A 13,430-nucleotide genomic window follows, 5' to 3' on the forward strand; every position below is an offset into this window, starting at 1 on the left:
ACACAACACATTTGTTCCAGAGTTATCAAAAGGATTTTCAGCCTTTGCTCCGGCCAATAGCCCATTTTGCTCTCCTCTCCCTCCTAAAAGCTTATCTGGGGTAGGTGGGGGACGGGAGAAGGGAGAAAGCAAGTAAGTACTCCAAGAGGGACAAACCAAAAAAACCTCACCTTATTAATATCATTATAAATACAGTCTGTAGTATTTCAGTATTTTTAACTATGTGAGCAATAAGAGACTAAAAACCCAAGCAGGGCAAAACTCTGTAAGTGAAGTAGGAAAACGCGAAGATTAAGGCTGAGTAGAGAGATGGAAGGACTAACATTAAATAAATAAATGCAACAGGCCTGCCTCTCTGGCAGATCACTTTAGAGCAGCTCCCAACAGACTGAGGTAGAGTAGAGCTTCTTTGAGAGGGGCTGAAAATAAGAATTGATGGTAGAACAATTTCTTTACAACCCTTTGGAGACTGAAGAGCCAAAACAGGAGGGAAATGAGATCTAGGCCACTCACGAGATGCACCACTTTAATGGAATGTGCAAGATTGCCCAAAACTGAGCTCTAGATTAAATTCAAGTTGCCTTCCCCATCAAAAGAGGTCTGGAGAGGAAGTAGAAATGAAGCAAGCCGTGCACATCAAATGTGAAAAGTCTTTCACTCAGTATCTGCATATGCTGCTAGGCTCTAGCAATAAAATCTGCAAACCCAAGGTAAAGCATGAAAACCCACTGCAGCACTTAACTCAGAACCAGCCTGGCTTTTCTGTGGGAAATTTGTGGCATCCTCTTACTTTTGTCTGCTTGATAGCAAAAATTTGAGACTAAACCTCTGGACAGATGTTTGCAATTCCATGTCAGTTGAGAGCCATGCATTTGCTCTGGCCCTTCCAAGCCCTCAAAGTGATGTCAGTGAGGACTCCCCGTGATGTGGGTTCAGATACTGAGTGATAAACCTAACCTTTCAGGGTGGCACAGCACTCACAGGGCAAGACAATCACAGTAGCTTCAAATGAGACCATGCATTCAACCCTCCTAATGACACTAAGAGTTACTGTGATAACTTACTGAGGAAAGCATACCTGTACGCCCCAGAGTTTTACTTGGACAAAACAGAAAGAAAAAAAAAAAAGAAAAAAACACCACCAAAACCAAACAAACAAAAAAGGATGAAAACCCACGAAAATAGATGATGCTGTTAAGTTTTCATAATTCTGTAATTAAGACAAATGGGATCTAAAAGTTTGTTTGCTCATATATTCAAGCGATTAAATATACCTGCACTATAAAAATAATTTGCTCTGTTTTTTGTTACATAGAATATCAGTACTCTGAATAAATATGAGCAATTTTTTAATACACAGATGAAATATTAAAGAAAATCCAGTAAATCTTAAGTGAGGAGGGAGATTCTCATGTTTCCACGCTTAGCTAGGGCTTCAGAGATGCCACACATTGAGCACAGCAACTTAAATACTTGACAACAAATCCTCCCGTACCCACACAAAATACGAGTACTAATGCCACTAGTAATGACAGTGTCAGAAAACGACAACTACTCTCGTTTCCACTTTGAGTCATTCTTCTGTGGTTAATAAATTATATCCATAACAGTGTTAATAAGTTATGGTACAGTGTCACTGCATCAGTTTGCATTTGTGATGAAGCACTTCATATGGCATTACCTATGCCTGTGGAAGTACACAACAGGAGAGACTACTGCTCTGCTCTCAGGAGAATCTCCCATGCTGGCATTTGGCTGGACCTTCTAAGGAAACATCGCCTCCTGACCTCTGCCTTGCTCTTCCTTCTCACCTCTGCTGCAGCAGCATGCCGCTGTGGGGCAATTCACAATCTTTAAAATGTTTTAATAAAACAGACACCCTTGAATCAGTGTCCTTTCTATACGAGCAATATAGGAGGAGTTATTAGCTAGGTAAATACGGGAAGCTTTCAGATCAGTTCAGTCGTGTGAAAAGGACACTGTCAAATGAACACGCCCTCCCTCAAGCTCCCAGAGGGAAACGGGAAGATTTAGACTGACTGATGGGCTCTTGATCAACTGCTGTAACATCTTGTTTTTACAAAAGTTAGGAAAAAATAAATATTTTTTTTAAGTTTAATGTGATTTGGTCTTTAAATTAAAAAGAGAAAAGCAGAACCTATCTATCTAAATTCTTGCAATCCAACTACTGCAGCGCTGGTGAAGATAGAGGGGACAGAAGTAATAAGTGTGCTTTTATCTACAGAAAGCAGCTCAGGGCTTTAAGAATACTCTTTTACAAATAAAGACGTGCAAAACAGTAAGCAGACAGCCCCAAATCAGAGTGTTGTAATCTGGGGGTTTGGTCATCTTAAGTGTTAACTTTAAGAGCTGTTATGAGGAGAAATTTTTTTGTACATTAAAATTGTTACCTAAAGACTCACTTTAGTTTAAAAACAACTTTTTAAGAGTGTAATTATTGAATTGTCTCCAGTACCATGACAGTCTCTCAGTATAAAAGTATTCCTTTTAAAAACTTTTTTCTGCTTTATCTTTGCATTATCTACATATATACAGAAGCTGCTATGTGAAACACACTGTCCAAATACAAATCAAACATTCAATCTCAGCAGAATTTACTTGCTTCAGTATCAAGTAAAAACTAGCACTGTTAGATAAAAAAGGAGAAAAATTCCAAATTATCTGCAGTCTCCATAAGCCAGCAGTGCAAATGCTCACATGCTTTTATAGTAGGTAAATACAAGATAACTTTGCAAACGTATCACTGGAACAGTTTGCAACCATTGAAGATAATTTTGATTATTTCCACTTCAAAACTTCCTATATTGGAGCCACATTACTGAAAAAAAACTAACCATAGGGGGAAAAAAGTGATGGGAAAACAGCCTGCTAATACATCCGCCAGAAAGACAGACAGAGAAAGAGAGTACTCCTCTATAGATTAACTGAAGTCTTTTGGAGACAAAGACTCCAATATTCTGAGCAAGAGAAATAAAATCCCCATAAAAATACCTTGACTTCCTTAATTTCCTTTTTCCCCTCCTAACCACAACTAGAATCACTTAACCATATACAGAATTTGTCTCCGCTGCATCAGAACAAAATACATTCTAAGATTTAAAGGTAAAAATAAATCTTGATGTTGCCACCACAGCTCCATTGGACACCGTACTGAACAGGAAAATAAGTTGTGCCTTCACAGTAATATGACAAAAGAATGGCAAGAAGAGAAAAGCAAATAACACCACAACTAAGGCTTGAGGAAAGCATCAGTTCAGTATTTGGCAAGGCATAAACTGAGATTTCATTTCTGTTTAGGTATATTTTGATTAGAACTAATAAATAACTGATTTTCCTTTGGTTGTTTGCAACAACACATCATCCAAACAGCTTTATTCTTTATTCCCTTCTCATATAGCATGCCAAAGACTGTCTCATTTTATGAATTAGCATTTAAAACTACTGTAGGTTATCTAACAAGCATTCAGATTCAATAGTACTTTTGACAGCAGTAAGTAAAGAGCCTTTTAACATCTTGAACACATGTGCTTGAAAAAAGTAGTTGCATCAAAGCAGTTCAAAGACTGAAGACAAAACCCAGTTAAAATCCAGCTTGTTGCGAGACTATTTTAGTGTGGTGTAAACAACCTCTTGCGACTCCTCATGGGAAATGTTTTAAGACTACGTTCAAAATGAATCAGGCATATTTATAAAGATCATGAAGTGGTCAAATGAATTTGCATTTTTGGCAGATTCACTCCATGGGTACTACTTGCTGCAGCCTGTAGAAATCTCAAATCTCACATCAGTGTTGCCTATAGTGCTTTATTATTTATTACATGTTATGCTAAGTACCTGCGAAAGGGGACATTCCTTGGCCAATGAACTCTGGTTCATATCCTTCAGTAAGTCCTTCAGAGCATTTCTTACTGTTGTGTGAGACCATTGTTCAGGAGGCAAGTCTTCTAGTTTAGGGCAACTATTTGAAACACAGATTAGAAAAGGGATTATTACAAGATTGCATCCTGCTGCAGAACATTCCTTTAAGACAGACAGATTTCATTTCGCGCATCAAGCAGATGCATCTGGAGATTGCTCTCGGTCTCCTGATTGTTCCGATTAGTTAATTACTTTATACAACACATCTGCTGTATTGATGCATGAATTATACATCAGCTGCATGTGGCGACTATTTTTTCATGTTACTTCTACCTTCCTGCTCTGATGCGCTTGGTAAAACAATTTAAGGTGTAATGCTTTCTCACCACTGATCACGAAAAACATTAATACATTAATCGCTCTTCCCTCTTTCGTTACTGAGGAATTTAAGGACCTAGGCAGCAACAATGAGAGCGAGCGAGTCATTCTTTTACAAAATGCACACAGATGGCATTGTTCATGATATGCAAAAATATTTTTCTCTTAAGTAAACTTTATGTAAAATGCCTTCTTGTAATGCATCATTTAATTGACTAAAATGCAATATAGTTTTAATGAGGTATCCAAAGAATATCTATGTATCAGAGCTATAAAAGTTTTCTGCAATAGTATGCTCCAAGTTAAGGCAGAATTAGAGTAACTAAAAAGGAATTTAGATAAGCCTTTGTATGTCGAGCACACAGCACAGTAGGAAGTAAACACAAGCAATATTAGCAGTAAGAGCAGACAAGTAACAGTTCATGCCCAGAATTGGTAGGCAACTTACCTGTGTAACTGGATTTTCAGTGTGACCACATGATACACATCTTGCAGCATGTCTGCTACTGTAGCATCAGGGGCATCTGTCACATAGGAAAGTGGAACTGGATTCCACTTCCCAACCTGGATAAGCCCTGTGGGGTTTTTATTTTTTTGGGGGGGAGGGGGGAGAGGAGTGGGTAAGAAGGGTAGGAAAAATTGAAAAATAAAATTAAAAAAAAAAATTACCTGTTAATTCCTAGGGACAAAAGAAATCTGATTTTAACAAGATCACCACCTTTGTTTCCAGGCTCTTAATTATGGCAAAATAAAAGGACAACCTCCCAAAAAACCCCACACCGCCAAGGATATGCTTTACAGCATTAATGCATTACAACAGAGATTTTTTTTAATGTGTATAGAAGTGTATTTTCCTAAGTTCCCATTAATTCAGTAGGACACGATATAATTCTTAGCATTCCTATTAATACATTAGAAAGGATTTTGCCACACAAGGACTGAGAAAAAAAGAAAAACAACAGCAACAAAAAATACCCCAAGCAACTTTGCAGTCTATAAAACCATCAGGAACAAAATAAAAGAAACAGAGCTGGATATTCAGTCATAAATGCAAGTTGACTCTCAACAGTCCATCTGCTCAAATATGCTTTACACTTCCTTGTGGATCCTCAGTGGAGCAGATTATTAAGGTCAATAAGCATACTAATGATTCAGTTGAAGTCTTTTTTTTTCTTTAAAAAGGAAAAAAAAAAAAAAAAGAACCTACCTCCATGCTCCCCATGAACAAAACATGCACTAACTAAACAAAAATACATTAACAGGAAAAAAAACAAAACAAGACAGAGACAGAATCTGTAAGAAGTTTAAGTAGTAAAATCTACAGAGCATTCCTGAAAGACACCCTACCCCTCCCCAAAGACCCCACAAACATAATTCATCATACAATTTCATAATCTTATTTACCTTTTGCTTGGGCAGCAGAGCTGTGAGAATATCCAAGTGACAGCAATGCCATTTCAATCAGTTGGTTGAAAAGCATATCCTTTCTCACCAACACAAATTCTGCATGCTCCTCCTTAGAATCATATTCGATGGCATTTTCATAATGTTCCACTACACAGAAAACTGGAAGCATACTTCCTATTAAAAAAAAATAAAAATTAATGCATTAAACTGGAGTTAGAGTAGGGTAGGTGGGTCTATACAGCATTATGTAAATAAAACCTGTACAAACAGGCAGAGGAGGCATCAAGAATCATCACAAATATTTGATAAACATATTTCCTGAATCCCTTCCTCTCACCCTCCCCCAAAAAAGAGAAAGTTCTACAAAACATACATCTCCTGAAAAGCAGAAATGCAAATTTATCTCGCTTGATCGGTTACAGATTAATGAATTACCTTCTATAGAAAAAATAAGGTTGACTGAAGAGAAGTTGATTCTCTCTGTCCTGCCTGATTTGTTGTGAGTAGCAGGCAGCATGAGAACCTAAATACATACTGCAGATGTCTTCGCTGTAAGCCATTTTAGTACCAGCTACATAATTTTGTTCGTTAGCGTTAAAACTTTCTTAGTCCTGCCAAAAATATTTAATTGCCCTCAACAACAACAACAAATCACCTTGTGCGTTATACATTTGCTCTGAAAAGACTACACAAGTAAACAAGGCAAAAGTTAACACTAATTCGTGCTTCATTCACTGAGTGCACTTGAGCAACTACTTTCACTCGCAGCTTTAAGGAACAAATCATGCTTTCAATTCCATTTTAAGAAGTGTACCTGCAGCTCAGGGTTGGGTTTTGTGTTGTTGTTGTTGTTGCATCCTGCACTTTACATTCCACATTTCTAGTATTTATTGCTATTTTGGCATGCCTGAAAGTAATTACTAATTTCCAGTCTTGTAGCCTCATATGACAAACCCTTCCCTACTCTGCACAGACTATTAAGAAAACAACCTTTTTCCTTTCCTTTTGCCTTAAAAAAAAAAAAAAAAAAAAAGAAAATTCCTCCCTTTTGACAACAGACAGAAAAGTCACAAATGACCCAAGCTGTTTCAGGAACAAAGTCTCTCCCAGCAATCAAATGCCTAGACTTTGTGAGAACCCCTCCTGGCCTGCCAGGGGGCCAGGGATGACAAGATGACCTCAGACCCACAGCTGTAGGCGCTGTCCTGCTGTCTCCAGCAGCACAGGTTAGGATCTCTTAATGACAGAAAGCAAAAGGGTTAAAAGCAGATGTACAGAACTGTCTTATGGCAGCCTGCCAGAGGGGTATCGTCTTTAGCATAAATGATGACAAGGGTTATTTTAACAGGGCACCCAGGAACTCCAATTAGTCCTACAATGTTAATGCCTCTATAATAATCACTGCCCTCTAGACTTACGGAAACCTCCTAACCTGCTAAGGTGCACCAGACACGCCGCAGTCTAAAAAGAAGATTCACTCTTGACAACAGATAAATGCTTTAAGACCTTGTCTGTTGATTTGTACTGTAATGTACAGCAAGAAATCATAATAAAAAAGATACCTCTAAAGCACGTATATTTAAACTACATCTGCTCACCAGAGAGTCAATCTCTGGCAAACAAACCCCTTCAGCCTCGCTTGGAAAAGCTCACAAACTCACTCCAGTTTGCCCAATAGGCTCAGCATGAAAGACAGGACTAAAAGCCTGCCAATATTTATGTAGTGCAGGAAGAAGCAGCTTCCCCCCCCCCCCCCCTTTTTTTTTTTATTTTAATAAATCTAAGTGAGACTGGTCAGGAAGGAAGAGAAGACCAAAGCAAAAGCAGTACATGCAAATTGGTGATTTCTTCGCCAGTTTTAATTAAGCTGAGGAGAGCTTTCTAAAACACACACACGCTTCATCTGCAAAAAGGTGGTGTTTGGTTTTTTCCCCCTTCCAGGCTCTCACAATTGATGTTTGAGCTACTACTGTCTGACTCAGAGTAAGGGCTCAAAATTCATAAGTAGTTTCACCATTAATACCTGAAGATAAAATGTAAACAAAGCATCTCAACAAACAGTGCCGACACACTCCAAACCAGCTAAAGCCTATTTGTTCTCCACCTTATCAGTTCCTGCAAATGAGGCTATGATCAGACAAAAACTTCGCTGTGTAACAGCGCACTTTTTGCCAGGTTTGTGGTCTCCTGAGTCGCGGCATTCTGGAAAATGCGGTGCCTTAAACACCACAGGAGAACCTCCGGGCCAGGTTTTGATGTACAGGGTAGATTACCAGAGGTGATACCTGTGTCGCACTACCAGGATCCATCTCACTACAAATCAAGCCACTAAATCTTTTAGCAAACTGTCACTAGTGTCCTTCTGTTAATGTGAAAAGTGTTGTACAGGAGAGCACAATCTCAGCTGGCTGATCAGTCCTGCTAGTACTTGGCAAGACCTCCAAGTGCAGCAACTTATAACCTTCCAGTATTAAAGGGGAGAGCATTGGTCAGTGCTTGCTGCTAAAAATACAGCATGATTTAAACCTGAAGGCAGTGTTAGAGCTTTTGCTGAAGGTTTACGAGTCTGTGTAAACAGCACGTCTGCCATAAGGAGCAGTGAAGTCTGTAGAATCCTTGTCTAAAACTGTCCTGGCATTAAAGTTTGCTGTGCAAATATCACATAATACCAGAGACAGCTGAAATCTCCTATTTAGGAATTTATGGAACTTATATGTTTGCAGGCGTCAGAAAGTCCTTTTTATATAGCCCCACTGCTTCACAGTACAATATTAATGCACTCTGCTTGAAAAGCCGTAATAAATTATATTTTTAATGCTCTTACCCTGGCTTTCTTAAGATGCATACATTCTTGGCAAACAATCAATAAATAGGGTAATCATGAGCAGAGGCCAAAGAATTTGCTGAAGTGCTGTTTTTCCATTTTTAATAGATAAAGATCTAACAATACGGACTGCTGTGTCTGTTCATTTCAGGATCAATATATTCTTTGTTTTCGCCAAACCGAGGAAAAAATAAATGATTGTACGATAAATGTTATGCATCAGGCACAATGAAATTCCTCTGCCTTCTAACTTCGTGCATTTAATAGTCTTGGTTGCATTTTGCACTTTGCTTATCAAGTGAAAGAAAAATCTGGATTATAAACATACACCAATTATAATAAGAAAAGTAGAGGATGCTTTAAAACAAATGCCAAATTATGGGCAGCATACTTGGATTTAAACTAGCAAGTCGGCAGGACATGGTCAAAAAAAAAAGACACATTTTGATAAGCAAAATCTACAGATTATTGTCCATTAAAAAGTATTTTCAAGGCAAACAAAAGCCATCCATGTACAAACACCAATGATTCTAAATGTGCCTTTTCCTTGTGTAAATGTCTAATTACAGCAAACCAGCCACTGAAAAATATGACACCCAAGTTGTTCATTGTTCAATAATGAATTGTACTTAAGAAAATAAACTGCGAAGATTGACATCATAAATGACTTCTCCAATGTGATACCTAAAGATTTACACTCTCGCCTTGAAACCAACTTGCAACTGTTATGTTAATAGTGCTGCCCTTCCAAGCTTGGACCACCATTACGAGGAAAGGTGAGAATTTGGTTTTGGGGTTCAGCATTTACTCTTACAGATTTTCGCATTTCTTAGCGTAACATCTACTCAAAGAATTAATGCATCATATTATTTCGATTTCAGTGTAGGAATTAGCTTTAATCAGGACAGCTAGCCTTTACCTTAACAAAAATCAGACTCCACCCTGTAAAGCAAGATGCTCCACCCAAGCATGAAGCTTACATTTCCCAAATGTGATTTATATCAGGGTTGGGAATATATAGCGTTTTAGAATGGAGATTTAATCTTGAAATATAAATGAAGTAGAGTCTGCAAAAGTATGCTTCTCCCCCCAAAGATTATAAATCATATTGCTCCAATGCAGAATTATCAAAAGTGTTACCTTTTCTAATATTGGTTTTCATCAGGTGTCCAGAGTGTTTTAAAGGCACTCCTTGCATTTTAGTTCCTGTACTTCCAAGTCTTCCTCTTCCTAACGGGCTCCCATTCTGTTCCAAGCGCGCAATTTTGGCTGGTGGACCCTTCGGATCGCTTACATTGTTAGACATTTCTGAATGTTCTTTCCCCTGAGTTGCCTCGTTCAAATGATCCATACTCAGTCCCGCCTCTAAAGATCACCTGCCATGATTCAAAAAAAAAAAAAATATATATGTTGTACACGTGTGCGCATATGTATACGTACACAGCCTGCACATGTACAGAGAGAGAGAGAGAGAGAGATGCATCATGAGCTCATAAAGAAGAATAAACAACTATTTTAACTGGAAAGAAGATGCCTTTTTTCAAAGAAACAAACTTATTCTCCAAAAAATTACTTCTTCATACTCCAGTTTACAAAGAGATCGCAGCATAATATGGTGGAATCATTTTTTTAAAGCCAACTAGATTATATCTTTTAAAAAAAAAAAAAAAGAATTTCAGAGATAGTCAACTAAATCTGAGAGAGACTAATACCCATGTAAGTGATGATGACTGTCAAAGTATGTGCTCCAACACAGCTATTGTCACAAATCTCACAGAAAGATTTGTTATTAATCCCAGGGTGTTTTTATTGTCTTGAGAGAAAGGGACAGAGAAAGAAAAAGATTCTAGTGAAACATTTTTTTTTAATCTACTTGATTAAAAAAAAAAAATGGACACACCACAATAGAGAGATTGTTAAAACTTTAGTTGAGGGAGCAACAGATTTATTAGAGACGCAGAATATTGTCCATTTACTATTCCTTCCCTTGCCTTAAAAATAAAAGTTAGAAGAGAATTTAACTTTTAACTTTGGAAAGCAGTGGTGGTAGATGGCTGCTTCTGTTTCCTAACCAATATTATTCCAAGAGTTTATCAACTTCTGTGAAGTTCAAAATATGCATATGAATTTTCCACATGTTAAGTTTAGTGTTAAAAGGAATCATTTATTGCATTAAGAAAAATAACTGAGAAGGTAACATCTTACAAAACATAATGCCGGGGAAGGAAAAACAAAACAAAAACACAAACCCACAACCATAATTCCTACAGTATTTTGAAGCCCTAAAGTAATTTTTAAAAACCCCAAAACTGAGTGGTGCTAAGTTACGTGCTGGCACAGCTTATCTGAAACAAAAAAAGAAACCCTGAAGTAATTTCAATAGCAAATTAAGACAAGGTATATATTAGCATGCTTATATTTCACTTCTTATAAACTTTTTAACCATGAATAGCAATCCCAGTTAAATCACTAAAAATCTCGCAAGCCTAGAACATAATGAACTAAGTTTTGAGGATTTTTGTCACTCATCAAAATCTGCTTTGCCAACTATATTTAAAGCAAACAAACAAAATTAGTTGCTGAGAACAGAGACATCTTTCTGGTTATGATTTCATTCACCAATACTGTTGTGACTGTTTGGTATTTTACCCTACCTTTCTCTGACTGAGAAAGGTGTAACTACACAGACATGTATGTTATGTATATATTATATCAATAAGGACAGGTGACTAGACGTATATTTATGAACTAGTATTTACATTAGCAAGTACAAAACCTAGTACTGGGAAAGTCATATTTATAAAGACTGGTGTGAATCTGATAATTGGTACTTTCTTTCAGTTGCCTAGTAATTCAATACATTTTCTGCACATTTCGTAGCAAAGCTTTTAAAGCCTAAACATCTTGGGATTTGTTTATATACTTCTCTGTTGTTCCCATATATGTTAACGATCGTTCTGTAAACTATATTTCTCTTGTTTGAACACCACGCTGCTTTTCCCGGTAGGAAGACAGAGGCAATACATTAAACTGAACGTTTACAAGCAGCCTGAAGAGTGCTACTGAATAACTAAAGTTCAGAAAAACGTTATTTTTCCTTATTCTGCAAGGTGACAGGCTAAGGTTTACCATTCATCTTGATCCCATCCGGTTTAGGTCTTGAGCCTTATTAACAGTAAACGTGCATATTTTAGCCACTTTTCAAAAAGATTTTTTTTTCCTCTGTGTTAACTGCAGCCGAAGCAAAGAATTACAGACGCAAACCGTTAACGTCTTCCGCTGTTTCTGACTGTGCTAACATATAGTGCTGCTTTTCTGAGTCTGTTCTCTCTCCAGAATAAGAGGATTAACAAAAAAAAAAAAAAAAAAAAAAAAAAAAAAAAAAAAAAAAAAAAAAAAAAAAAAAAAAAAAAAAAAAAGGGGGGGGGAGGGGGGGAAGAGGGGGACAAGAGTAAAACAAAGCAAAAAACCATCGAACAAGAAAATCCTTGTCACTTTTGGCAACTTCAGAAGTACTCTAAGGCACGGAGGTTCTTCACTACAAAAACTATCTAGTCATCATGAGTCAGAATCGCACTACATCACGTACAGTGACTAGAAGTGATACATCTCAGTTTAGTTAATACACTGACTACATCCAAAATACCAAATTGGTCATTTTCGCTTGGCCTGAGAGTTCCCACCCATCGGCACCCTTTCATCGCCTAGTCATCTTGTAAAAAGCTTTATGTTACAAAGCAAAATTACATGCACATAAAACACCTAATTTACTCAATTAAACTCCATGCCCAAGGCTAAAGTTCACTGAAACCTCAGTTTGGAATAGTGATGAGCAACAACCAGCGTGGCCTGCCCGGAGAGAGGGTTGCAGGGAAGAACCATCATCTCCGCCGGTTCCAGGCCAAAAGTTCCCCTGGATTTAGGCACCTCTCACAACTACAAGTTTTCATCACAGGCACTGAGAGCAGAGCACAATTTCAAGGCACAGTTTCCCAGAGCCAGCGGACACGTACAGGCACACCGTGCGATTTCTGAATGGGAGCCGGCACGGCGTCTCCTTTTGTCGCGATGTAACGCCGCCGGTATTATCCTATTTCTTCCTCTCCTCCTGAATCAGCCCCCTCCCCGTGCCTTTCCCCTCCTCTCCCCTCCCTCCCCCATAAAAACCCATAATCACATTTGAGAGAGGCTCCGCACTTATCCGTTCCATATGGCTCTCACAATCCAGGCCAAGCTTTCCCTGTGACCTTTTAAAGAGACAAAGAAGCAAAGTACTTATCTAGAAACAGAAACACTGCAGTTTTCTGAGTGAAATTAGCAAAACCGACCCGAAACTCACCACTTCAAAACTTGACAGCATATAAATAACAAAAACAAAGGAGGTTTCCTTTGCAGCCCGAGCTCTTGAAGAGGAAGAAGTTCAAGACTGATGTTTTCTAGGTCCCCCCCGTTTTGGAGGGGGGAGAGGGGGGGGGCAGCAGACCTGAGGACTACTTCCCCTAATATTCTCTTTTTTTTTTTTTCCCTCCCTTTTTTTTTTTTTTCTTGTTGCTATTTTCCTCTAGGTGGAGAGGGGCAAAAATAGATAGCGAGAAAGAGAGTAGCCATGAGCAAAAATGGCAATGGACAAAAAATACAGATTAAATATCTTTTGAGAAAGCCAGTTTTCGAGGTTTAGCAACGGAAGAAGGAGCTGAAGATCAAATTGATCAGACAAGTGTAACGCTCAAACCGAGGAATTCATCATCATCATCATCATAAAATAAAGTAGCAGGTTTAAATTGAGGTGGAGGGTGACTTAAGTCTAGCTATCCTTTCAAAAATGAAATCAACGCGTACAGGAGCAAGTGAGAAGGGGGGTTATTTAAAAAAAAAAAAAAAAAGGCAAGAAAAAAAAAAAAACCGGCTTTTCTATCCAGTGTGAAGAGCAGAAAGTCTACTT

The 13,430-nt window shown here is 38.0% G+C and overlaps 1 protein-coding gene across 1 annotated transcript in view; it reads right to left on the reverse strand.

The window, feature by feature from the left end:
* Positions 1-12,940, reverse strand: part of SATB1 (SATB homeobox 1) — a gene marked incomplete at its 3' end in the record, with an annotated part of 68,829 nt that extends 55,889 nt beyond the window's left edge. The window contains exons 1-5 of the mRNA XM_008936597.1: positions 12,828-12,940; positions 9,629-9,864; positions 5,662-5,838; positions 4,706-4,832; positions 3,856-3,979 (exon numbers count right to left, since the gene is read on the reverse strand). Coding sequence (XP_008934845.1) covers positions 3,856-3,979; positions 4,706-4,832; positions 5,662-5,838; positions 9,629-9,839 — 639 coding nt within the window. The remainder of the gene's footprint in view (positions 1-3,855; positions 3,980-4,705; positions 4,833-5,661; positions 5,839-9,628; positions 9,865-12,827) is intronic.
* Positions 12,941-13,430: the final 490 nt, after the last annotated feature.

This window comes from Merops nubicus, unplaced genomic scaffold (genome assembly GCF_000691845.1).
Source record: "Merops nubicus isolate BGI_N331 unplaced genomic scaffold, ASM69184v1 scaffold17843, whole genome shotgun sequence".
Lineage (NCBI taxonomy): Eukaryota > Metazoa > Chordata > Aves > Coraciiformes > Meropidae > Merops > Merops nubicus.